Source organism: Watersipora subatra, chromosome 3 (assembly GCF_963576615.1).
Source record: "Watersipora subatra chromosome 3, tzWatSuba1.1, whole genome shotgun sequence".
Classification (NCBI taxonomy): domain Eukaryota; kingdom Metazoa; phylum Bryozoa; class Gymnolaemata; order Cheilostomatida; family Watersiporidae; genus Watersipora; species Watersipora subatra.
The window spans coordinates 21,189,430-21,217,174 of record NC_088710.1 but is presented as its reverse complement, the minus strand read 5'-3'; the positions used below and the strand labels follow the sequence as shown (position 1 = coordinate 21,217,174).

Genomic DNA, 27,745 nt, shown 5'->3' with positions numbered 1-27,745 from the left:
TTGTGTACGTCAATTAAAGATTTCAAGGTCTTTTAGGGTTTGTTTCCTCATTTTTTACATGACAGTTACAGGTTTTTAGCTCATTCCAACTTACCCGATATGAAAAAATTACATACAATATCTAACAATTACATGTACTTTGAAAATATTATTACCAGCTGCTTTAACAATCTTCCGCCTAATATCCGTTCTCTTAGCATAGAAACGTATTTTAAACACCATATATCAAACAATTCATTTGATTTTAGTGGCTGACTGTTGCCTTATTTTTTAGTTTTATTATTGTTGTATGACATAAATTGAAAAACACTTCTATTGGAAATGAAGTTATTGCCAATAAAGTAATCTAATTAAAAAGGATATGCAATAACCAACAAAGACGCAGTAAAGAAAGGGTATGAAGTACTGAGGAAAAAACAAGAGGTAAGAATGGAGAGAAGAAAAAAACAATAATGCAACAGAGTAAACTAAAGAAATACTATGAAAAAACTGTATATGTTATAACACTAGCCAAACTATGAAAACAAAGTTGTGAAGTAAATGTATGGTATAAATACAGACATGCAACTGTAGCAAAAAGCTATAAAGGCAGTGGAGTGGAGAAAAAGTAGTCAGTCTAGTCTTCTATCTATATACATGTACGTAAATATATATACGTAAATCTCAGTGTTTGTTTTTTTGTTTTTTGGTAAACCTTGTGTCCAGTTATAGCAATTAAAATCTAACAACGAAAAAACCACACGGTGGTGGATTTGATCTCAGGACTCCAGTTTTTGAGGTAGCGAACTTAACCATACAGCTACACGGAATACAATCGTTTATCTGGCAAATAGTCATTACATTGGTTAAGATAATCACGCTTAAAGCACTTGTTTGGAGCTCATAACTAACACTGTTTACCATTACGCGTGACGATTATTAAGCTGGCCCAAAACGCGGGTATTGTTTTAGTAAAGATTTTAGTAAAGATCCGGCTTTTTAGGTAAGTTATTCAAATTCATTAGGTAATTATTCTCTTACCCATGCAACGTCGAGGATTCGACTAGTCACTAATAACACTGAGCTTAAGCTTAAAATTAAAAACTAAACTTAAGTGCAATAATAATAATAACAGTAGTGTTAAAAAAGGATACGACTTTCTTAGACCTCTCATGCTCTCATAAAGTACCGCCCATCTGTCGCGGCAATAAAAAAACTGGAATTTACAAAACTCTTAACAAATAGCCACGAATCGTGCTATTACACCGCACTTGTGCAAAGGTGTTGGTCGTTAATAACTCATGACTATAGGGCTGACAATGTACTTATTATAACGTGAGACAGGAGTAGCAAATATGAGAATTGCTCCATTAGATTGAAATGAATCGTCCAGCTGTCAGCCAGTGTGAATGTAAAAATAAAGGAAGACATGCATAGCCTGACATGCATATCTATGCATGACTATTAATACATAAATCATTGATTTGCATCTTGTCATTGATTATTATTCGTTTCGTAAAATATTTATTGCATTTATTCTTAGTTATTATTTGGTTGAATGTATTAAAATCATAAAGTAGATAAATAGTTGGTCAGTAATTCAGTCTCTAAAACCAACCATTTAAAAATTCAGGCAGGTATTGAGTCATTAGCTAGAATTCCTCAACACCTCAAAAGATCATGACAGATGAGAACTGAAGAGGAAATGAAGGGGTTGTTATGCACTGCATGTCCTCTACTAGCTTTTACGAGTATGCATTCAATCCTTCAGTTAGGAGCATATCACTCCATTGATGCATAACCCAAAATACTCTTCGACTGTCAATAAACAGATCTCTTATGCTATGTCGTAGATTCCATGTGAAAACTTCCAGCCAGAGATATTTAAAAAAGCATGGTAAAACTTTAAACATTATTCAATAACAAATGATCGATCATGGCTGAGTCACACTGACCTTATAAATTTATAAACTTTATACATTTATAAGGTCAGTTTATATGGCCATAAAAGTTAATGCGATTGAGTCAGTTGCTGCCAGGCAGTTAGCGAAATGAGAAACAACTTACAAAGTAGATAAACATGTCCATGCCACCACTGAAGTCTCTGATGAGGGCATTCGGTGTGAAGAGGAGGCCGTTAGCAAAAATCTTGAGAGCCATCTCAGCACTCATCGCCAGAACAAACAGGTACTCTGTGACTCTCTGCAGCGAATGGAAACAATGTTATAAGCATATATTATCTTAATATGGAGACTGTAGTCTGTGACTCTCTAGACCCATCATAGACAACCCAGTCATGTTTAACTGACTATGATATTGTTATGACGCATTCATCATTGTAAAATATCTAAAATCAATAAAGTTAATTAATAGGATGACAAATCTCAAGTAGTCAGAAGCAAAACTAAAATGTGCCTAACAAATACGGCTCTGCAATTTATCATGCTATACAATAGAACAAAAATATCATGATAGCTTAAAAATAAGCAAAACTCCCAACTAAAACTCATACTGTGTGAAGATGAAAGGTTAGTTTGATTATCCTACTAACCATTGTAAAAATCAAGACCTGGATGTTAACTCATCACGATTTACAGAGTATACGGTGGAAGATTTACAAAAAAGTTGCTGTTTTATAAAAAAAAACGTTCACTTCAGTGTAAATTAAACAAATGTTCTCAGAAAAACAAACTTGTGGAAAAAAATGAAAGTAATAGGATCTTTAAAAATTGTTAAGAGATTATTAACAAAATAGACATAAAAAAATTGGTAAAACTGTCAGGATTTAATTATAACAAAAATGATGTCACACATGAAGTGTCTCAGGATGAGATAATCACATCATTGAACTATTAAAAACATGAATGAAAATGCTTTAAAGTAGTTAATGGGCCAAATAATCGAATGCTGTAGAGAGCATCTAATTTTTTGATATGGCATACTCGTGTAGGTAAATTTGTTTACCCCATTTTGGATAAAAATGTATATTCACACTCACCATGAATATGTGCATTGGGGTGTGTTGAAAGTCAGTGATTCGATTGTAGGGTGTCTCAAGGAACATCTCACCACATGACAGAATAGTCACAAATATCATGATCCAGTCAAGTACTGGTACGATGCTTAGGAACTTCCTGTAAAGAAATATTATTAGTAGTTTCACATGAACTTCTGTGTATTTTAGCAATCCTGATATTCCAACACGCTACAGCATGTTGGAATATAAACCTAAAAATACCATTGTTTAAATCAAAAGTTGGTCAATGTTGTTTGGATTACCAAGAGTCATTGCTATGGAATCTACTACCGGTTACACTGCGTAAATTTGTAAATGCTAATTCTTTCAAAAATGAACTGAAGCGCTACCTCAGACAACAAGACTAGACTAAACTAACTAGACAGACTACTGCTGACTCTACTTTCAGGTTCCGCGCATTGATTAGCCTAGCTATTGCGCACGGGGACCTCATCATCACCTTCCCTGGAGTGAAATTTTTTTTCTATTTCTCTTGACCTTTTATACTGTAAGAAACACTCTTCATATTATTTTTTGTAGTTATATTATAGATGAAAATAAACAAACAAACAAATATTAGGATTGCTAAAATACACAGAAATATCAGGAATATCATGCTACAGCATGACACAAATTTGGATACAATTTGGATACAAATTTGGATACAAATTATCAAACATTTCTATTAAGTAATGTTGAGGAATACATCTTCTAGTAGTGATGCTAACTACTTTAATCAACTTTTTAGAAATATACACTTATAGAAGGCTTTGAAAGATAGAAACCGCATAGACTCAATGTAACACTCACGCTAGTTTTTTGTATTTGACTTTGCTTTCTTGCCCCGTGACGGAGTCAATCCGAGAGTGAGAATAACGAGCCGTCACAATCATTCTGCAAAAGTTTCTGAACTTGCTTTCTCGTCCAACCATGAAAAGGGGAGTATCAAAGTAGGGGTGGTTTTCGCGAAGCTCGCTCTCTTGTTGGTTCCTAAGTGAACAAAGAATGACAATTGGTGCAGATTTACAGTTAACTATTCAACAGCGCGAGCAACATAGACAGAGCATTGAAGAAGCCATTGTAAAGGAGATTTGTTTTTACCACCGGTGGTATTGGCAAATAGGAGGTCCTATGAAACAACGAATCTTTCATCATTAGACTAAAAAAACAAAATTAGTAATTTAAAATTAGTCACAATGATATCATAATATTAATAAATTGAATGTGATGTTAATTTGTACACAGTTGACTGTTTGAGTGTGAAACTGCAGCATGGGCCTGCAGCAGGCATAATTTGTAAATTGATAGGTGAATGAGAGATTATTCTATGCGTCCAAACTCTTGCACTGCATAATCTACCTAGAGAGGATAGAGTGAAGCTAAAATATCCAGCTTTTGGACAAGGAGGGTATCTTACACAATACCCTTGAGATAAGCTATATCAATTTCTTACAGTCTTGAAATCTTTATGACCTTCAGCTACAAGAAGGGAACTACAACACTTGATACAGTAAGATTAGTAATATGATTGTATCTCTCTCAACAGAACTCCTCAACACTGATTGGCTGATTCATTAGATCTTCCTTTATGTTACTCAAACATTTGTCCTGAGAGGTGTAATTTCAGTTTTATGATGAAGAAGTCATGCATAGTTGAGTTAGAGCCATCTGCAAATGATTTTATATGAAAATCAGGCATCATTGTGTGTAGTGTCGTCTTTATATGGGTGTTAATTTTTAATAATCAAAACCTTTGCTGGAAGAGGTTTGCATCTACTGCCCATGATAATAAAACAGGCTAACTATGATGATAACAATAACAAGTTAATAAATTCATATTAGAATTGATTAGTAAAGTCTTGGGTACTTTGATATATTAGTTTTGACAATTGTCTACTTGGTGCTACATTTATATGCCAAAAATACACCCATATACCTAATAAGCATGCATCTTTACCCTTAAGTATAGTGTGTGAAACCTTCCCAAGCCTATGAGCTTTAAAGACCTTGAAAGTTTAATTTTCTTATGCGGCCCATTTACAATGGCTCCGAACACAGAAACTAGAATATCGATCGACGTAATTTCTTTTAATTTCTCTACAACTATCTTACAGCTTTTAAGAGGTAGCATCTCGCCAATGATCTTGCTGAACATGACTAGTGCGCAATACACAGCCTCTCAACGCAAGAATATATCATTTCTTCATGCTAAGAACCCATGCTAAGAAGGTTTTAGTTTCTTTACGCGAAAAAACAATACAATTGTGATTTAAACTCTTTCAAAAACTATATCTTCGTTTAATTTTCCTAGCCATCAAGGTTACCTTTTAATTTCCGCTTGTTGTTTTTTCTGTTGCAGTATTTGAATATCAATGTCATCACCAGTATTACTTCTGGCAGCAAGAGGCGCTGTTGTAGAATTCTGGGAAGGTAGCGTACCTGATACACCCCCATTTCGCTGCGGTTTACTGCCCGATGATTCAAGCAGCGTTCGTGGATTCCTTAGGTGAGTGTTGGAGCGAGCTTTGCCAACTCTAGAATACAACATATTATAACAACTAAACAAAGACAAAACGTTCAAACAACTACACAATAAGATATGACAACTAAATTGATACAGGTATTTTAAAAACAAACTCAAACGGATGCAAGCAAATTACATATTGAGAAGCTGATAGTTGTCTGAACACAATTATCTGCCAATACACCAAGCTAAGATTTCAAATATGCTAACTGGCTAAATGACTATACAATTTTCCATTTTTGTTGTTGCTTTTTTATTACTCGAACTCTTATAAGAAACTTGAAACAAAAATATGTAATAAAAATCTATTGAAAAGGTTATCTCTATATCTAAGACAGCAATAACATTTACTCCTTTTCCTCTGTGTTACACATGTCATTTTAGCAAACAATATAGAATGCTTGTCACGGAGACCCAAACTGCCCGAGCTCCATAGAATCTCCATAATTTATGTCACAGCTGTGTTAGACTTTAAATATTTGAAACCAGGTTGTATAATTAGATCCAGTTTTAAACTTGAACTGATGCTTGAAATAGCAAAATTTTAGCCGTGATTCATAAAGATCGCTAACAGAGCAAGACAGCAAAAGCGCCTAAGTTAACAAGCATAAAACAAAGACTTCCACTGAGGGTTTGATGGAGTAATACATACCATTTACAAACATTTATCCATTTTAAACTTTGCGCTTGAAAGCTCAACTAGGTCACAAAATTACCCTCAAAAACCATCTGGCCAACAACATTCATGATCCACAAACATTCAACCAAACACATTTTGACTCAGTAACACTCGAGTGTGTTTACGTAGATGACAATGACAACGGGCCCATAGTTCGGAGGCTACAAAAAGAATGCGTGAAGCGAGTGTGATACACAGCCGACATAATAAACAATGGCAAAGTGCGAGGTTCGGGGCATGGTCTCGAGTGTGTGTGCATTACCCAGCCATAGCGTTGATAGATGTCTCCTCAAAGGGTACAATAGCCCGGCTCATTAGAGCTCTGCAATAGCATGGTCACAATATGCATGAGTGAAGGGAAGGTGCGCACAAGGTCACTGAAAGGTGATCGTTGTGATGTGCATAGAAAGCATTGGTAGCAGTGACAAGTGGAATAAATTCAAAACATGGAATTAACTGATGCTTGCTAATGTTCATTTAATCAACTGTGAACAGAGTCATAATTTGACCATGTTACATGGAATGATCAGGGCATGACATATAAGAAAAATATTTTGGCATTGACCTTAGTAGGAACCGGCCATCTGGCTGAAGCTGGAACTGGAGAAGCCGAAGCAGCTCACCTTGTGTGAAGCAGAAAAGCGAAGTGAGCTATCGCATTTAACGTAGTTTATAATAATGGTAATCAATGAAAGAGCAAGCCTATGTACCACTGAAAGGAGTAAAAACAGTGCATTATTGCGATAAAAAACGAATCAAGACGCACGAGCTTGTAATGTATAGCCTTTAAGACTGAAGCACACTGGAATCACAATAAAAGGCAATAGAGTAACAATTACAAAGACAGCATTTGAAATAGCTGTAATATTTTTGTTAAAAGGCATTAATTTGCAGTCTTACAAACACTCGCCGAATGAATATCATAGAAGTATTCTTATTGCAAATGAAAATCGTACTACTGGTCGCTATATTTTAGCTCATTTCCTATCAAGATAACAAAATTTTGTCATCGTTGCCATTTTTAGTAATTGAATATCAAATATTGAGTTGTGATTAAAACTAAAAATGACATGAGTCGTTGACAAAACAGCCATATAAACAAAAGAGCAGCAACGGACACCGCTTTTCTCTTCTCGTAAAAAGTAGCCCCAGATAACCGGCTCACTCTGAAAGTGTTCCGACAAAAAGAGTTCAGAAAACTTTCAAGAAGCTGTCAAAGGAAAATACTTGGTTTTTTGTAAAACTACTTTACATCTATACTATTTCCTCCCATTGAGCATAGTGAGTCCATTTTTAGTAATACACAATCAACCTTTGTTTGACTAGAAATAAATGATAAAAGTATAAACTGTCTTCCTTGAGTGATAAAATGTTGTAGGTACAACAAAGTAGCTGCTTAATTGGTAATTGATTTGATTAAGAACAACAATATTATCTATAGTTTATAAAACAATTTGTATAAATATACTATTTATTAAGTAATTTAAATAACCAAATAATAAATATACTATTTAAAAGCTTATGCACAACAATTTCCCAAAAAATATCCTGCTTAAATTGGGTTTAAAAATGAAGCACACCCAAAAATGACATGCGATATATGTAACATCAACAAATCATTTTACCAGGTGGTGTTTGCGGTTTCACTTCATCAACTAGGCAAAGCCTTTTTAAAATAACCAGTATTCAGCTATTAGATGTTGTTATTGAGCGAAATGATTTTTAAATGAAATTTTAAATCATTTAATGTTCCTTTAACTCAATGCATTCAGACATGAATGGTGTGAAAAGTGCTTATCACCTCAAAACAATCACAACTCGATATTTGATAATTATGTGTCAGAGAACCAAACTTTTATTACGTATCTGCTGTTTTTACAATTTAAAACAAAACCAATTCAATAAAACACCGACCATATGTGATTGGATACCACACAGCAACAGAGCTAAAGCTTATGAAGTAAACATATCTCATTAAAGTTTTGTAAGGAGTTGAACAAACATGTCAAAAAAATAAACTGAAAAGTTTAAAGTCATCTTAGTCCGTCGCCTATTCATGTAGGAAAATACATAAAGAAGAACATTTCCCGTGTTATGAATCATAATTTAATTATTCATCCGTAAGGAAATAAAGTAAATATTGTATTTGCTCATAATAACCTGTCCAATAAACTGGCCAGACCAAATAAGGCATGACCAATGCTATTTAGTAGGAAGTTTTTACGATTAGATTATTTCAACTGCAACTGAAGATTTCGACATCGGAAGTTTCAGTCAAGTTACTCAGTGACCAACTTTTATGAATCCGATTACTACTTGCTCTTCGCAAGCACCATGAACTCTATCACAGTAATACTACTCAAGAGAAAAAGGTTATATCACGATGGATAGCAGGCACTATGCAATCACTGCATGTGATACGACTATGATATCTACTAGATAGCAACACTCAAGAGTTTCTTGCAGGCATCAATATGGTGAGCACATTTAACAAAAAATTGCTATTTACATATACACAAATCTGTTAATAAATGTAGCAGTACCATTAGAATGTGTTCACAACAACAGGGTAACAAACAGATAACTTAATTCATATTAAAATCATATGATCTATTATCTCTCATTTCATTACATCAGTGAACATAAGATAGCTTGATACAACCTGTTCTGCTGTAACTATATCACTGCCATCCTTCTCAGTTTATATCTTGTTAAAATATTGAGCAAAGAACTCTTGATTTTATAGTAAAGGCAAGCAATGATATGATCATAACGAGTTAATAAGGAGAGACTTTGTATTCCTCGTAAATTACTTGGCAGAGTGATTAGCCCATTTGGGGTTACATATTATAATTTAGCCATTTTGGAAATCTGCAACCTGCGTCTCAAATATTCCAGCCACATATTTTTAAAGTATTGAGTGTTCCTCGAATAATCGTAGGAGTATTTCTTTAATATGCTGAGTTGTCCACTCTTTCTCCAATGGCAAGTATAAAAAAGCAACTCTTAATTTTGCCAGGTACCGAACATTAGTAGTGAAATATTTTCAACTCACTAAACTGCTGCAGAAGTTTGCTTAAAAACCGTTCTTTAAGCAAGCCATAAGTTTTAGACATATTTCCAGGTAATGATTGATTGCTGTTTTAGTCCGGTCAAACCTCTAAAGAAATTTGCGACGTGTGATGTTCAAAGTTTGTCAATGTATTGCAGCTGTGTAAGCAAATGTGACAACGTTGGAGGCAGTAAAAATCAAAACAAATGCATAAAATTAATTAAACGATATATAAGACATTTAGTTTCAAACTTAATTAGACTAAAATAGACTCAATTAGACTGCATGTCTCTCTCTCAGCATCTCTACCTCTAAGACTGCATAACAGAGTCCTACACTGTCATTCCCCAGGATCAAGCAACAGCACAAATGTCCTTTATTGGTCATTAATCAAATTCTTTACATCAAATTTAGTTTATGTTATTTCATAAAATAAATGTAATGCCAATTGTTATTAACAGTAGCAAAAGAGTTACAATACGTTTTTAGACATTTAAATGTAGTTGCACTGTATTATTCTTATGGAAATATTTTCACCGATTTATCCAAGTTTTGGACACGTGGAGAAGATTTTGAGACAAATTAAGTTTGTAAGAAGTTCAACTACATGTGCTTTTTTCTACAGCAGCACTGCAAATTACATTGTAGATGTTACTAGCGGACCTAGTAGCCAACAGAAACTAAAGTTGCATTTACAGAGCTGATAGAATGTCACTGATTTTACTATTTTGAGTTGCTTACTAAAACACAGTTTTAGCAATTGGGTGTTCTGGTGAACAACCTTGTACTCTGGACAACTGAGCTGGCCTTTTTGAAGCTTTCTTACTTGTTTTCTATTAATAAAATAGTTTCACTTTCAAATTCAGTTTCAGCAGCAGTTATTGAGTAAAAGGCCATACTGTCTAGTAAACAATTTTACAAAATTACACCAAATAAACAATAAATGAAGGGCAAAGCTTTCATCTCATTTCTGAGCTCTCCCATTTCAAGTGATTCGTAACAAAATTTTGACAAAACTTCTCATGTGTTTTTAGCGAGTGTTAGTGATTCTCGACCGTTTTAACATTTGTACTAAACAATATTTCTAGCATTCTGAGATGAGGGCTTCCTGAGTCAAGCACGGTGATAGTATTAAATGGTAACATTTACTGCTCTCTTCAAAATGTTCTTCAGTTCAGAATTGTTCGAAGCTCGAGTTCGAAGCTCCAACAGAACCTTGTCAACCTGTTTATATCTTCAATATAAATAAACTTGATAAAGAATTAATTTTAAAAAATTTTCAACTTGCCTAATTAAAGAAAAAAGAATTGGAAAGCATAAAAATTAACTAACAAATGTATCTTTTAAATAAAAAAATTGTATCAATAGCCTAGAAAGGCTGAGAACATAGAGTTATCTCCCCCTAGAGTGATAACTACACGAGCGTTTCCGGTGCCAACAAGGAGCGTTTAGACCACGCCCCTTTTTTGTGCTAGTCAGTCGTAGTGATTGACTAGATCAATAACATCAGCCATGAGAAGGGTTAAACAAGAATAATGAATTTCCAGTTAAGATAGTAATTAATGCTCATATTAAAGAAATGATGATTATAGTTTATCACTCTAATATATGCTTATTATTTAAAGCAATTCAATACCTACCAGGGATCGCTAAACATATAATTATGGAAATGTTTACTTGTCCATATCCATTTCCATAAACATAAATATTTCCATAATTTTAGGGAAATGGATATGGAAATTTTATTTTAGAAATATGAAAATGGTATGGAAATGGAAATAATATGGAAATGAATTATAGAAATGCTATGGAAATGGAAATAATATGGAAATGAATTATGGAAATGGAAATAATATGGAAATGAATTGTGGAAATGTTATGGAAATGGAAATAATATGGAAATGAATTATGGAAATGGAATTAATATGGAAATAAATTATGGAAATGGAAGTAATATGGAATGAATTATGGAAATGTTATGGAAATAATATGGAAATGAAGTAGGGAAATGGTATGGAAATGAAAATAATATGGAAATGAATTATGGAAATAAATATAATCTGTTTAGCTATGATTACAATAAAAAATTATTAAATAAATAAGGTAATAAAAGTCTATTCTATTTTTATATAATAATTTAGTATAATTAAGTATAATTTATTTTTATTTAACATATAACAACATTTACCACTTTAACTTTCAAACTATATATTATGAGAAGTGTTTTGTGTAATTGAAATAAATGAAGAGAAGAGCAAAAATAAAAACAACTGTAAATGTTTTCAAGCTTTTTCAAATAACTACAACTTTTATAAATTTCATATCATGAAATAAGTTTTTTGTAGAAATGAATTAGGAAGAAAAATGAAACTGCAAATGTGTTTAAATGTAAATGTGAAATAATTAGTAAGTAATGGCTAAATATAATCTGTTTAGCTATGATTAAAATAAAAAATTATTTAATAAATAAAGTAATAAAAAAGTCTATTTTATTTTTAAATAATTATAATTTAGTATAATTTATTTTTATTTAACATATAACAACATTTGCCACTCTAACTTTCAAACTTTTTGCTTGCTTACATCAAGCAAAGATGTCCACTAACTAGTGGACATCTTTGCTTCAAGCTAGTCTATATATTTGATTGATATGTATTGAAATCTAATATTACATGCAAGGGCTGTTTTTGAACTGTGGTGTCAATGAATCACTCTATCACCATACAATGTCAATACTTTCAGTTGATGGCAGTTGATTAGCTTACCATCACACCAATGTAATACAACCCCAGTATGACTATCTATCTTATCTATAAGTAACCAATGATATACAGCCCCCATGTGGGGGGGGGCTGTATATCATTGGAGTAACTGATTGCATTAACTCACTTACTTAACACTATCTATTCAGTGACTTTGCAAGGCATGTAGGTATTGAATTGCTTTAAATAATAAGCATATATTAGAGTGATAAACTATAATCATCATTTCTTTAATATGAGCAATAATTACTATCTTAACTGTGGAAATTCATGATCATTCTCATGGCTGATGTTATTGTTCTGTCAATCACTACGATTGACTAGCACAAAAAAGGGGCGTAGCTTAGACGCTCCTTGTTGGCACCGGAAACGCTCGTGTTGTTGATGGCACAGTTATCACTCTAGGGGGAGATAACTCTATGCTTGAGAATATCACAGAATTGGCTACAATTGTTTTTGGTTGCGGTGGTTATGTAAAAGGTTTTAGCTACTTGCTTAGGCATTGACAGCTATGACAGGTGACCAGTGGTCATCAGTGGTCACCAGTGGTGACCACTGATGACCACTGGTTACTGCTAGTCACCACTAGTCACTACTAGTGACTACTGATCATCTCTAGGCCCTAGTGGTGACCAGTGGAACAGTCTCATGCATTGGTAAATTATGACAAAGTTTGGTGTTCCATAAAAGCAGACAAGCAAGAGGGAGAGGCTAGCTAAACATACACATTTAGAGTAGATATATATGCAGACCGAGAAACGCTAGGCCTTGACGTCCAATAAATGGGCAATCTAAAAGCGTAACAAAATAATGCAGGAGGATAAGCGTTCTGTTAGCATTTCCCCAAAATATAATTGCAATCATCAAAAACATTTTAAAGGGTTTTGCAGAAGAAATAAGCCTATTCAAAAAAGTGAGCAAACATTCCAACTGCTTTGGAGGAAACCATTAGGATAGCTCTAATGTGAAGTCTACTGGGACCCCCAAGAAAGCCTGAAACAAGTAGCAGCAAATTATTCAGGTTGAAGAAGCTTCCTATGCAGCTTTGCAACTCGGCTAAGGTGTGTTCCAAGGAGTGAGTAGGGAAGGCAAATGCAATGGGAAGTGCTTGACATAATATATTATCAGAATGCAAAAAGGAAAAAGGTTTTGGAGCTTCCTTCAGGTCTAGTGTGGAACTAAGTAGCTTCAAAAGCTCTTTCAGCAGAGAGGGAGAAAGAAACTAACGAGTCAGTACTAAAACAGGCATGTGATCAATAGAGGAAAGCAAGGAATATGGCAGGGAAGCAAAACTATCATTAAATATGACTTAACAAATCTGTTTGTTTCTTTATCGTTTTTGTTCCACTCGCAATTTTTCCAATATATGATTGCTTGGCCAAAAGAGCACCAAAACGGGATTAAAATCAAGTTGGCTATGCCAACATTTATTGGTTGTATAAAATTGGAGAAGGCTCTTTAACGAGGTGTACACTTTGGGGTTGCATAAAGACTTTCTGGCATTTTATAGCGAAAAGCTGCATGTACATTCATATATAATGAACAGCAAATGTTAAATGCTCAATACAAAGGGTAATCTGAAGCATGGAGGTAGTGTTTGAGAACAAAATCAACTCCTAGACAATAAACCTAATCTACTGCATCAAGCCTAAGTGTAAAAACCTTGAGCATACAGTTAACACCTGGAGCATACAGTTAACACCTGGAGCAGAAATCATAACATTATTGCCGAAAACAGGCAGACGATTCCTAGAGCCTATAGCCAATGCCTAAAACATCTGTACATTGGCTAAAGTTTATGCGGCCTTTTTCTAGCACATGCAGCCAATAGTTAATGCCTGGGGCTTACAATCGATACCTAAAAGATACAGGGCAATACCTACAATACCTAGGGCAAACCGTCATTGTCCAAAGAATATATTCACTGTCTAACAGGAATACAGTCATTGTACAGAGAATGCAATCATTGTACTGAGCGTACGTACAGTCCTTGTCTTAAAAATTCAGTCATAGCCTAGAGCGTAGTCATTTTACAGAGCATACAGTCATTGTCTAGAGCATACAGTCGTTGTCTAAAAAGGACAGTCGTTGTCTAAAGAGTACAGTCATTGTCTAAAGAGTACAGTCATTGTCTAGAGAGTACAGTCATTGTCTAGAGAGTACAGTCATTGTCTAGAGAGTACAGTCATTGTCTAGAGAGTACAGTCGTTGTCTAAAGAGTACAGTCGTTGTCTAAAGAGTACAGTCATTGTCCAGAGAGTACAGGCATTGCTCAGAGAGTACAGGCATGGCCTAGAGCTGACAGTCCTTGTCCAGAGCATACAGTTATTGTCTAGAATATATAGCCAACGCCTCGAGCGCATAGTGAATAGCTTGAGAATATAGTCGACACCAAAAGCCAATCTTAAAAATCATTTGTAGAGAGTCAATACACAGTCATTACCGCAGAGTGGAGCTACTGTTTCCTTGGTTGGCTGAGAGAAGAGACTTGTTGGCAGGTAAAGTTGCATTTCCTTTAGATATTAACGGATCGGAGGAATTCATCGTTCGTTGCTCACTCGAATCACTACCAACAATATGAGATCATATCATAGTTTAAGAAAATAAAAAATCTGATCAGCATGGCTGATAATCCAGAAAGAGATACAATTATACTAGTGCTCGAAGATGAGGGTGCTGAGTCTAGAGCTGGTCTGCTGAGGTCAGAGCTCGAGCCGCACGTGTGACTTACAAGATGAGGCCTGAGATCTCATCTCTTCTAAAGTCATCTCTAGTAGACAGAGAGGCAGGTTTGCCTGTCAGCAGAGATATGTCTGATAACTCTGAGTGAGGCATTTCCACTTTAGGCTTTCTATGTCTGACTCCACTAAAAACCCAGAATATTTCATGCTCAGATTATTTCTACAAAGTTATTCTCCCGCAATCATTTTCATGTGATCATTGTTTTTGTACAGTTACTACTGAATATCCGGCGTTGTTCTTATACAGTTATGTATGACAGCAAAATATGAATGAAAAGGGACATATAAAATATATATAAAAAAGGTTGTTACAAACTAAAAAAGCTAAGCTTTAAAGTAAAAACTATTATCGAAGCATCTCATATAGAATCATTTACACAAAAACAACAAGTTTGATCAAAGAACTTTTTACCCTTTTCGAACTCAGAAGATTTCAACCTTTTCTACAGCAGTTCTAATTATTATGACATCAATCTTATCACATGGTCAGCCACAACAATGTAGAGAAACTTTACAAATGTGTAAATAAAATAGCAATATAAATGTGGTTAGCTGCAACCGATGTAGTAGTTATCAAACACACCTGCTAGTGCTGTCACTAGACCCACTGTCAACAAAGCTTCTCATAAAACTCTCTCTAACTTTTGGAGCAGTAAAAATTGTGGTGAGCTTTTTGGAGACACTCACGAGCTGAGGCTGATTGCTGTAAAAGACAGAGAAAAAGCTACTAAGGTACAAAGTGATAAGCATAAGAAGTTAATACTAACTGCTAAGCGTTCGTTCTAAACACACGTTTTCTTTCTTAAGTTCATATGCTGTAAGTATGTAAAAACAATCTGGAAATACATACATGTATGTACTTACAACATGTTTCCATAAAGCGAAAGCGCATGTACATAGATGAGTTAAGTGTATTTGAAATAAATATTCAATATTTATTGTACATTTGTTGATATGTAAATGTGCAATTAAAGTGCAAATAGTGCGAGTATATGAACATATACATCATGTGTATGTAAGTATGCTGTATGTACACATACACATGCTGAAAGTTTGTGGATATATTTAAACATTTATATGTACATATAATAGAGACACATATTCAGGGGTAAATCCTGTGGCAGTGACAGTAAAATGCCCCAAACATCCGATAGACCTCGCCATTAAATTGCTGTTTCCCTACCAAACAAATAACGCCTCTCTGCAAACCTACACGACGTGATTGTTGAAAGTTATCCCTCTCACTTTAAAGTTTGTAGTCTTACCAAAGTGGTAATGTCGTCTTAAGTAATTCAAACTAACACACCTACAGATATAATTAATTTAAGCACATTTAAACACAATATTTCACCACAAGAATGGAAAGATAACTCCACAAACAAAAAATCACAACACAGATTTATTTACTTATTATTGTCAAGAGTTCTTGCTTATTATACGATAGATGAAAAATATCTATGTATGTATTGTTTAAGTACATATGATGTAAGTACATGTACTTGTACTGAAGGTTTATTATGTAAATTGTATTTATATAACATTTTTTATAAATACTTACGAGAACTTTTCAAATACTCTCAGCCTGAGTGGCAGGTTTTGTTGCTGCGCAGTGCTCATCTCTCTTGCCTTCAGCTGAAACACAAACAGAACTTGGCCAGATGGAGAAATGTTTAATTTAATCACAAATACATTTTTTAGTTTGAAATAGCTTTTGAAACAGACCACACATATTGTACAGGAAAAAATTACCAATAATACTTGTACATTTGTACTGGAGGGATTTGTTCAAGACAATCAACCGACATCAGGTGAAGATTGGCTTTGGCTGCAACATTTTCTCATTTGTTTGTGTTTCCATGAGATAATTCGTGCCTATTTGCAGGATCAATGATTTCTAACTTTCTAAGTATATGGGTCAATGCTAATGAGCATATGGGTTAATGCTCAATGTTAATGCAATGGTAAATGGTCAAGACTTATGAGCTAGGATAACCAAATACTTGCCGTGTAACAAACACATGTAATTAATGCTAAAAATGTTTTAGTAGATTTGTCTCGGGTCACTCTCTGATCGATAGAGCAATTATGGTGTCGATCAGCCATCACTAAAACCGACACGCAGAAGACAAATTCAAGTTTATCGATGTGCATACGCCTAAACATGTTTATTGATTACCCATTTAACGTTAAGTATTTTTTAAAGATCCTTTAACATGATTACCCCTCCGGCAATACAAGTGCACCTCTAATTGAAACATGAAAAATTTGCATTTATTGGTAAACTAGATGGATGCTTGGATAATAAAAAAAATCTTTGCCCAGAAATTTATTTTATTTAACAAATAAAACATTTACCGTTATAACTTTTAAACTCTATATCATGAGAAAAGTGTTTTGTGCAGTTCAAATAAATTAACAGAAACACTAAAACAACTGTAAAGGTGTTTAGATGTGAAATAACTATCAAGAAATAGCTAGATAAAGTATGATTTGTTACAATGGTTACAATAAAAAGTGAATTGATACTGATACAATTAAAACGAACTGAAAAAAGCAAAATAAAAATCATGAATATGATGGATTAATAATAACAAAGAGTACACAGAAACGTGTGTCCATAAAAAAGGTTACTGCTGGTGCGGAAGCCATGCATCAATATTTTGAATACGATTATAATACTGGTACCTCTCGATAGCTGATACTGGCACAAATGCAAAAATGAAATATCAAAATTAAATACACCAATGAAGCGCACGATGGTACTTGGTCTGACCGAATCGAGAAATGTACTGAAAATGTACAGGCAATTCTTACTTAAGGAATATCCCTGCGAACATTTTTTAATTTTACATTTTTAGCGATTGCCCTTTGCAGTAAATGGAAATCGGAGATTGGAATTTTGCTGTTACATTTGCACTGTGATGAAAAATTTGACATTTAACGGCACAATTGAAGACTACAAATAAAAAAAAATGACTTATGAATTTTGAAATGGCTTTAAAAAATTTCAAAGAATAAATGCAAACAACAATATGAATAATATTAACCCATAATAATAACAAATAATGTACATATTTAGTTTTAACCGTGATAAAGATAGCTAGACACAGCAACGACAAAAGACAAACATTGAGATTTATATATATTATATATATGGATGAGATGGTATGCTGCGAGTTATTTCCCTGTTTCTTGAAACATTGTATCGTAAAAACATTGATACCGCAATAGCCGTTTATTGCGAGTTACACGTCGGTGTATGACATTTTGGATAACTTGAAATACATTGCACTTCTAACTTAACATAATAGCTTATTGGAAGGAGATTTGTAGCTGTACATTGATAAAGATGTAACTGACAGTCGGTCTGCTTCTGTACTATAAGACTTGAACAAATGACTGTCTTGGCCATACGAGACTCAGTGTCGAGTAGACATCAGAACCCACACAAGGCATTGTCTTTTCATGAAACACACACTTACTTGTTTCAACTTCTTGATGTCTTCATCTAAATCCAGATTGTCAAGAATGACGGCGACAAAGAGACTGAGAATGATCTGCAATAGGAGAGAATGTTTCGCATAGACATCTAGGTCATACACATAACACTTCATATGCGAGTAACTTATGATGCTTATGAATTTTAAAGGAAGCAAAGATGGATTAGTTGATCAATCTTGTGCAGATAATATCATTAGTAAAAGAGCAAAGTATTTGAAGCAATAACTTTTTAAAAAAAGAGTAAATAGCAAATAAGAAACAGGGTAAAGAATGTTCAGTTCCATTAATAGTGTAAGCATTGATTCAGCAACAAATAAATCGAACCAACTTAACGCATCAACTAGTAAAATTGCAGAATTGAAAAAAAATTCAAAAATATATTAAAAATGTAAACGATTTAAAATTCCACCCTAGATTGAGCCCAACACAAACACTAAATTAGTATTGTAAGCAATAAGCGTTCCTCTACAAGCTAGCAAGTTCCGATCTGCGCATGGCTACCAGCAGCCATTTGCAAAGATGAGCTTAATACAGTGACAGCGATAAGAGATAGTGTGACAGCGCAAGAAAGCATGAAACACTTAACCAACTGGTACATTACCGTGTGACGTGTCAGCACCTCAGACACTGTGATTAAAGGTGATAGAAATGGGCACACAAGCTCGCACTAAATCTACTTACCACTGGAGCACAAAACAACACTAAACAGAAGGTAGACATGGGATTAGAGATGGAAAGTTGGGCAAATGTACAAATACGTATGAAAAGAAAATGCATTGAAGGCTATTGGGATTGCGTGATCACATGGCCAAAATGGCAGCTCTAACCAAACTTCATTCCCTAAGCCATATCAACTATTGCTAAAGTATAACATAAGCTAATCAAAACGATTTAAATCTCTCAACCAACATAACAGATGTTTACAGTCAAACAGAAAAGTCACTAAACTAAAATATTGATCATGACCTGGTCTTTAAAAATCTTTTAGTTTTGCTTATCCTTTTAATCGGTTACTCTTTACTGTGCATGATTTTTGAACGTCTAAAATCTGTAAAAATTGATTTTCATGTCTGAATGCAAACTTCAATAAAGAAATTGATATACGCGTATAAATAATATAGTGTATGGCAAGAGTATTTAAAGAGTAATGTTAGAATCTATAAATGGTACAACAACATTGTTTTAATTGAGGAGACAACGAAACTAAAGGGAGTTGTCTCTACCTACTTCAGTACAAAACTCCCACTGTTCGAAATGATTGTCTTTTTTAAGAACTATGTCCCTAGACTAACACAACCAAGAGACGTGTTAAACACCTCATCAGTGCTGATAAATATTAAATTACTAGCTGTAGAACCCGGCGTTGCCCGGGTAATAAAAAATCTGGTCAGAAGATTAGTTTGTATTTAACTTATAACAACATTTGCCATTATAACTGTCCAACTACATATCATGAGAAAAGTGTTTCGTGTAGCTGAAATAAATTAAGAGAAAATAAAGACAACTGTTAAGGTTTTCAAATTTTGTCAAACAACTTTTAAACTTCATATCATGAGGAAAGTGTTTCATGCAGGTCAAATAAATTATAAAGAATAAAGCGACTATAAAAAGGTTTAGATGTAAATTTGAAATAATTAGCAAGTAATAGCTAAATTAAGTTGGTTTTGCTATGATTACAATAAAAGATGAGTTGATAATGATACAATTAATACAAGCTGAGAAAACAAAATAAAAATCCTGAATATGCAGATTGATAATAACGATTCTTGCATGGAAGTGTGTGTATACAAAAGGTTACTGTTCCCAAGAAGCCATCCATCAAAACTTTGAATACGCAGATACGGAGACAATATAATTGTCCGCGCGAGAAGAATTGGCTTTGACCCCAGATATAGTATTCGAACCTTATGAAAAATATTTCTTAACAGAAGCATTGTAATGCGTGGCCGCGTCGGTAAAATAATCAGCGTGCGCTATAGCCGAAATGACAGATCCACATACACTCATACTTTGAGAAATATATATATAGATGATTTCATTGTTAGGACTTAAATAAATAGTAATGGGTTGTTTGTATGATAGTTCACCGTCTGCGTGCAGATCAAAATAAAGTGACTAGAATGAAAATATAAAGTTAAAGTTGTTTGCAACTTGTCTAAGTAGGGTATCACTTTACAAATCCTAATTTCAAAAAGATTTTTATAAACTGATGACAAATAATAATGCTACTTTTGATACATATTATAAATGCAACAAAAAAGCACGACAGCTTATAAGGACTTCAGGCCAGCCAAACTGTTTGCAGCTAGAAGACTGGTTTAATAACTTGACTTGAATGCAAAGTAAGACATTACAACACCAACCAAGTTATGTGAGAGTAGATCACTAGTGGTAGTTAGTAAGGGAAGCTAGCATTCATATATACACAAAATGAATGCGTCTACACAACTATTTAGATATAACTCACTGAATGCCTGGCGTTGCACGGGTAATAGAATTATTACCTAATGAATTTGAGAAACTTACCTGGAAAGCTAAATCTTTACTAAAACAATACCCACGGTTTGGACCAGCTTAAAGGTTGACTTACAACAAAATTCATATTACAGATATTTGGTATCAAGATGTTCACCATGTGTTACTCTGCTGTTTTTTAGGTGCAAAACATGTGGAAATGTGATTACAAACTCTTAAAAGCTCAAAAACGAACAGTTAATCATCACATCGCAGCCATCGCAAAAACCTCGTAGGTTGGAATCCCTCTCCAAAACGGCTCAAATGGGATGTACTTGAAAACGATGTGCTTCTGTTTACACTTTCATGCAACCTCATTCGTTGAAATATTTTCGCAAATATACTTCACGCATTCAATAAAACCATGTCTATTGTCCTTACGCATCTAATTCATCATCATTGTAATGCTGTTACTTTGAGCCCTGGTATCTCAAAACCTAGCGTAAAAATCAGTTTAATTTTTCAACCTTAGCTCGAAGGAGCGCATATCATCTTCTGATAAACATAAGGATCCTGTTGGTCACCTGTGATAGTCGAAAAATGCTGGAGAAATTGTTCGCATCATTTGGCAGGAAGTATGGGTTACATGATCAGACTACGACTAGATGATTAGACCAAACTGAAACGAACCTGTAAATTAGCGATTGTCTGTATTTGATAAGGACTTTCCAGTATAACCCCAAGAGTTTGTCATAAACTAGTGCTACGAGACATTTTATTAGCCTTTCATTCCAGGTGATAACATCAGTGTCAAAACAATAACCCCGTCGAGTTGAGTACGTCATTAAAATAAAGGATTCCAACAGTTTTCAAAGCATTTTCGTGATGACTGTGATTAACTGTTCATGTTTTAGCTTTTACGAGCTTGTAATCACATTTTCACATATTTTGCAGCTACAACACAGCAGAGTAACACATAGTGAGACTTTTGATACCAAATAACTGTAATGTGAATTTTGTTGCAAGTCAACAAAATTCTTTACAAGCGTTACGCAAAATGGTCGACAGTGCTAGCTATCAACCCCAATCAAGCACTTTAAGCGTGAGTATCTTAACTAATATAATGATTGTTTGCCCAATAAACTCGTTGTATCCAGTGTAGCTTAATAATCAAGTTCACCACTTCTACATCCGGAGGTCCCAAGATGAAATCCAGTACCATGCGGATTTTGCTTTGCTAGAATTTAATTGCTGGAATAACTTCAATAGCTGAACAAAAAGTTTAACAAAATGGCACAACTCACCATTTGCCCTCCTAAGATTTTATTTAATTCTTGGTGTAAATGATAACTGTCGTAAATTGGTCTGCTAAAGGAAACATATCAAGGTGACTCGCAAATATTGTAAACAAAATAAAACGATTTGGTACCGCAAATTTGGTTACTGTTTAGTGCCTAATGTAAAGTAACAGCTGGCAACCCATTCATAAACATATAAATGGTGTCGATCTAAGGCTTGTCAATCTCATAACAAAAGCCTTTTGGTAATTCATATGATTTTGCTCACTGTCTGAAGAAAATATGTTTTATTATTTTGAGAGCGACTCATGTTAAACAGCTCCATACATATGTGAAAAGCTATAACCCTATATTGACAAAAACAGCAACTCTTTGGAACTTGCGCAATCTTTACTATAATAAGAGCCATGCCCATCCGTCTAAATTTATAGTTTGTGGTTAGAAACTCATAACAATCGGCTTAATGAACAGACACATTAAGACCTGCGCCATCGATCACCTTCAGGTATTGTTGAATAATTATGCAAATAATTCTTTGCTTTTTTGGAATATCTGACGATCTCATACGGCACACTGAATTGCTATGGTATTAGTTATATTTTAAATGTAACTTCATTTCCTGCAATTGTATCAGGGTACTAAGCTAAACAGGTGCTACAGTCTCTAATACAACGAGAATAAGCAATATTGAATCAAAAAAACACATAAAATGACAATGTTTATACATGTGTCAAGGATAAATCATACATCAAATCAAATGAGCCTTTAAAACCACAAAATCTTATCACAAAATGAGATCAGAACTTCAGTGAAAAAGCTAAATATTGGAGGAATCTGTCATCGGCCACATGTGCTAATTGTAATAAAAGGTTAGAAATCTAAACTATTTCAACATATAAAAAACTTGAGAAATATGGATATCATTTTTCAGTTAAGTTTACCATTGATGGCACACTTTATTGCATTACTTTTTCTTGGTTTTAAAATAATTATACGGCAGCCTCAATAAAAAATAAAATCCAATTCAACAAATTACAGAAATGAATCACCCGCTTATGCTATCCAGAACTACGTCAAAAAGGTCGATCATTCAAACTATTATTTCTTCCGAGGTATACGTTAATAAGTCAAAAAAATTTTAAATGTTAAAAATGAAACGGTTTTATTTTATGCTAGTTTTTTTTCCAGTGTAAGGACGTGCCATAATATAACGATAGTAAAACTGAAAAATTCAACCTTTCGAAATAGACAATGCCAGCTAAATCTTGTTTGATTTGTTATTTTCTCCTAGGAAGATTATTTAGAATCCACACATTGTTGCATGTAAATAATTCTACTAGACGCATACTAATGCAGCCTTTTTCGTAAAAAAGCTGACCTCTAACAGACTAGCACACCCTTCAACTTACCACAGTAACGAGCAGGTGAAACGAGATAAAGTAAATGGCTACAAATGCAGTAGCGGCAGTGCCAGCGGTCAAACGAGCTTTCACCATCGTTTGGTGCATGATATCCGTCCAGCTTTTCTTCATCAGGATTTGAAACATAGAGGAGAGCGCCTAAACGTGCCCAGGCAAATGAGAAATACACACTAGCTAGCCATTTGTATGGTATATGGAAACGGCATGCATAAATGGACAGAAGGTTAGTAAAGGACAAGGTACAGCATAGCGATGTGGAGTTATGACACGCCAGCATCATGCTTGTCAGTAGGAACCAAGAAGACATGCTAGCAGACAACAGACAAAGGAACAAGCAATGCCCGCCACTGTTAGTAGCCTATATCAATGCTGTCAGCTGCCAGATGAAGGCAAATATTTATAAGTCCTGTGGCAGCCTCAGTTAAATGCCCCATACATCTAATAGACCTCCTATTAGATAAACCTAAAACAGATTGTTGGTTTTCTGCAAAACAAACAACAGCCTACAAAACTTGAATATGGAAAGTTGCCCCTCGCTTCAAAGTCATCGTTTACTAAGATGGTAATGCTGTTTTAGCTGAGTTCTATCATACCTACAGAAATAATTGACCAATACCGTTCCTGATTAATAATTTACTATGCAAATTGAGATAATTCCATAAGCAAAATTATTGCATGGGTTTATACATTACTGATCTTAATTTCTTGTGTATTTTATAAATGAATGGAAAATATTATACATTGACCTTTTATGCTAGCATTACTAAAATCTTATGGCATTAGAGCTGTGCTTGGCATCAAATAATTAAATGTAGAAGCAACAGTACCATCAAATATGCTGATATTTAAAGGAGGTAGATCGTGATTACCTTCATAAAAGAAATAGGGTTATATGTTGACATCTATAATAACAAAGCAAGTCAAATATAGTGACTTGTATATTATATTTATTGTATAGAAATAACTATTCAGTAATAGCAAGAACTAATTTGTCTCACATATAGGTAGGGAATTTATCAGTAGAACAGAATGAATAGAATAGCTTGTATCAGACAAAATTCCACCCCCTCACTTTGAATATAGACCGTGTTCCACCCCTCAATTTGAATGTAGACCGTGTTCCACCCCCTCATTTTGAATATAGACCGTGTCATAAGTAACATAAAATAGTTATAAAGAAGCTCTAGCTTTTCCCCGAATCCTAAAGCTGTATAAATTTGCATTCTTTAAGCTTGAGGAAAAAATTAATAAAACTCAAATGGTTCATTTAAAATGCTCTGTTCATACGCTCGGTCTTCTAGCTTATTTTCTGCCATATATCATAATATTATTATTATAATATTATATATTATATTATTAACTGCACGTATATCACAAAGGGCAGATTGAGGCGCATCAGGACAGCCTGCTAAATGCAAGTAGGTCAAATTAGAAAAGACCGGCAAGCTGACAGCATTGTCAGGTACGCGAGCATTGTAATGGGTTAAATAGCGAAGCCCTGTAAGTGACCTAGACCAGCCAGACTTGTTCACTGAAGTCTAGCCCACCCACGCTGTTACTTACAGACGTCATAATAAGATGAATGATGACAAAATAACCGGCGATCAGAATAGATGCCACCATGTCAGAATTGTCGGGCGACTTAAAGCTAACCAGTGTCATCAGAGTATACATTTCCTGCGACCAATTCTCACCGCATAAAATTTGGAAAGTAGATTGAAGAGCCTGTAGTGAGAGTACAACATGGCACACCGATCATCACAACAGCAGTACAACAGCAATACCACACCTGTTTTTCTAAAATAATCTCACTGCTGTAACATGATAAGTTATTAATAGCAGAACAATGACTTTACTACATCAATGCAATGGCAGCAGTACAGTAATACAACATCTGTACCACAGCAACATAGCAGTCAAACATTAGTCATACTATGACAGTCATAGAGCAGCTCTAGAGCAAAACCATAGAGTTAACCCACCCTTTTTCCTATATTGGGTCAAAAAATAATTTTTTGAAAACATTCTCAAAGTGTAACGGACATTGATAGAAAACGTGTGACAATTGATTTACCTCGATAATAAAACCTTAAAAAAAACAACCACTTTGGTTGCATTTTCGGGTTGGTAACATTTAGTAGGATAAGGAGAGGCAAGTAGAATATGTTAGTCTAATGCAATGAAATCCTTTCCTCAAACTAATATGGCAAATAAATATTTTCAACGAGTTCATAAATAGACACGTCAGTAACTATCAATATTAGCCAACCATTAGCCAACCAACCAGGAAAACTTCATGCCAAACACCAAATACCATTTGCATGCTAGTGTCAGCTACTGTGTTATTGCCCTACTCGTATTAGTTAGCTCAAGTCTTAGCTAAAGCTGACTTACTTTGTGACTCGTGGCGATGATTCATTGCAAAGATGTGAGCGAAAAAAGGTACATCAATGGTCAATACTTTCGTGACCATGATATAGCTAGGAAACTTGAGCTTTGATCGACTAAATTAAAAGTTTTTACACCAACAGTGTCTATGACCTTGAAAATTTACGAGTTTTCAAAAAACTGGACGACTGTGAGTGTTGCTGACTCTCTGAGAGTAACGAGAGATGCTGCATGACTGTAACCAACTAGGCTACTGATTAGCTGGATCGTGACTATGCTAAAAATAATATAAACAAATAATGGAGTGCTACGTGAACCAAAGAAGGGTACATCTATGGTAGTAGGTAGTTATTAGATAGCAGATCGAAGAGCTACCGATCACATTGACAATGTATTCTCAGCAATAGATTAATTGGACCGGGTTAGATCAGGGAGAAAAAAACCTTAATTCTTGATTATATACCAAACAATGTCATCATCACCATCATAACCTGGTCAAAAAAAAATTCTAAGCATAATAGTCGATTAAAAGCTGCCATCTATAATAATAAGTGAAAAAAGGAACCGCAAACAGCAGTTAACTATGCTTAAACTGAAGAATGGATAAGAAGTTTATAGATACCTGTGGAAAAGTAGAGAACTGCTGGTGGTAGGTGTTTTCATCAACTTTGATATAACAGAAGAGCTGGAGACTGATTCCAGATGTAATGATAAGCAGTGCCATGGTGAACAGTATTAAGGAGCCGAGCTTCTTCGTTGGTCCAAAAATCTAACATAGAAAACAATGCAATCACAGCCTGACCCTCACATGGATGTGCACTCTGATATATAAAGCAGTAGTGCAAATGCAGTAGTGCAAATGCAGTAGTGCAAATGCAGTAGTGCAAATTCAGTAGTGCAAATTCAGTAGTGCAAATTCAGTAGTGCAAATTCAGTAGTGCAAATGCAGTAGTGCAAATGCATAAGACAAATAACTTTCGCCTAGTAGTTTTACAGCACTCTTTAGAGTGTATTTAAAAAGCACTCTGAAAGAGTATAATACGTAATCATATGCAGCCATAGAACAATGTCATATAGTCTGATACACAGCAGAAGACGGTTCTTAAAGGGTTCTAACACAGTTGAGAAGCCCCATATCCTCTAATGCAAAGTATAATGATGCTTTCGTGGTGTGGTATACAATGTGAGATATATATGAAGGCCACTAAATATATAGTGAAAATCCTAACACAGTCTTCACTAATGCACCCAGTACAGTGTTAGATGTGTTCTAACCCGCATATATTCTAAGCGTTATGTTATAAACAAAAATCCGCATTTATATATAAGCAGACTCAAATATTGTACCATATACCCTACCGCAAACTTGAATGCATTTTCAAACGAACGAACTCTTCTAGCGGATAGTCATGTAATATAAAGAGATGATTCCTCTTTGTTCACTACTAAACACACAGACAGATGCACGACTACTCGTGAAAAAAAAAACATGTGACTTTGACCCAATCCATATTTATTGCTTTGCATCGTTATGGTAACCCATAGACCTATTAGCTATACCTTAATAGTTACATGTAGTTTAATAGTATAGTTAATAGGTCTATGTGGTAACCATTCAGCACAAATAGGTCGATGTTTCAACAGAGATTTTTTCACCACAGACTCAGATACGGCCAATCGCTACATTTTTATCGATCTTCTAATACACAAACCTTTTGTCAGTCCAATTGTATTCCATAATTGAAATGAAGATAAATTCTATTTTCATTTTGGGATATACGCCGCAACCCAATATAGTCTGATGCATAAAAAAACATTACAAACTGCTAAAATACTGAAACAATTAACTAATTATAAACAACTTCGAGTCTTGCTCAGCCATAGAAGAGAAATGTTAGGCAGCGAAGTAAAATTGTTAACCTTATATTCT

At 34.5% G+C, this 27,745-nt stretch overlaps 1 protein-coding gene across 1 annotated transcript in view; it reads right to left on the bottom strand.

Annotated features, from left to right (window-relative positions):
• LOC137391329 (sodium leak channel NALCN-like) overlaps nucleotides 1-27,745 on the bottom strand; it is a 74,143-nt gene that overhangs the window by 25,210 nt on the left and 21,188 nt on the right. The window contains exons 11-23 of the mRNA XM_068077768.1: nucleotides 26,438-26,584; nucleotides 24,991-25,152; nucleotides 23,416-23,565; nucleotides 18,236-18,310; nucleotides 16,312-16,385; nucleotides 15,337-15,456; nucleotides 14,744-14,878; nucleotides 14,456-14,578; nucleotides 6,461-6,520; nucleotides 5,320-5,529; nucleotides 3,806-3,985; nucleotides 2,978-3,113; nucleotides 2,047-2,181 (exon numbers count right to left, since the gene is read on the bottom strand). Of these exons, the coding sequence (XP_067933869.1) occupies nucleotides 2,047-2,181; nucleotides 2,978-3,113; nucleotides 3,806-3,985; nucleotides 5,320-5,529; nucleotides 6,461-6,520; nucleotides 14,456-14,578; nucleotides 14,744-14,878; nucleotides 15,337-15,456; nucleotides 16,312-16,385; nucleotides 18,236-18,310; nucleotides 23,416-23,565; nucleotides 24,991-25,152; nucleotides 26,438-26,584 (1,707 nt within the window). The remainder of the gene's footprint in view (nucleotides 1-2,046; nucleotides 2,182-2,977; nucleotides 3,114-3,805; nucleotides 3,986-5,319; nucleotides 5,530-6,460; nucleotides 6,521-14,455; nucleotides 14,579-14,743; nucleotides 14,879-15,336; nucleotides 15,457-16,311; nucleotides 16,386-18,235; nucleotides 18,311-23,415; nucleotides 23,566-24,990; nucleotides 25,153-26,437; nucleotides 26,585-27,745) is intronic.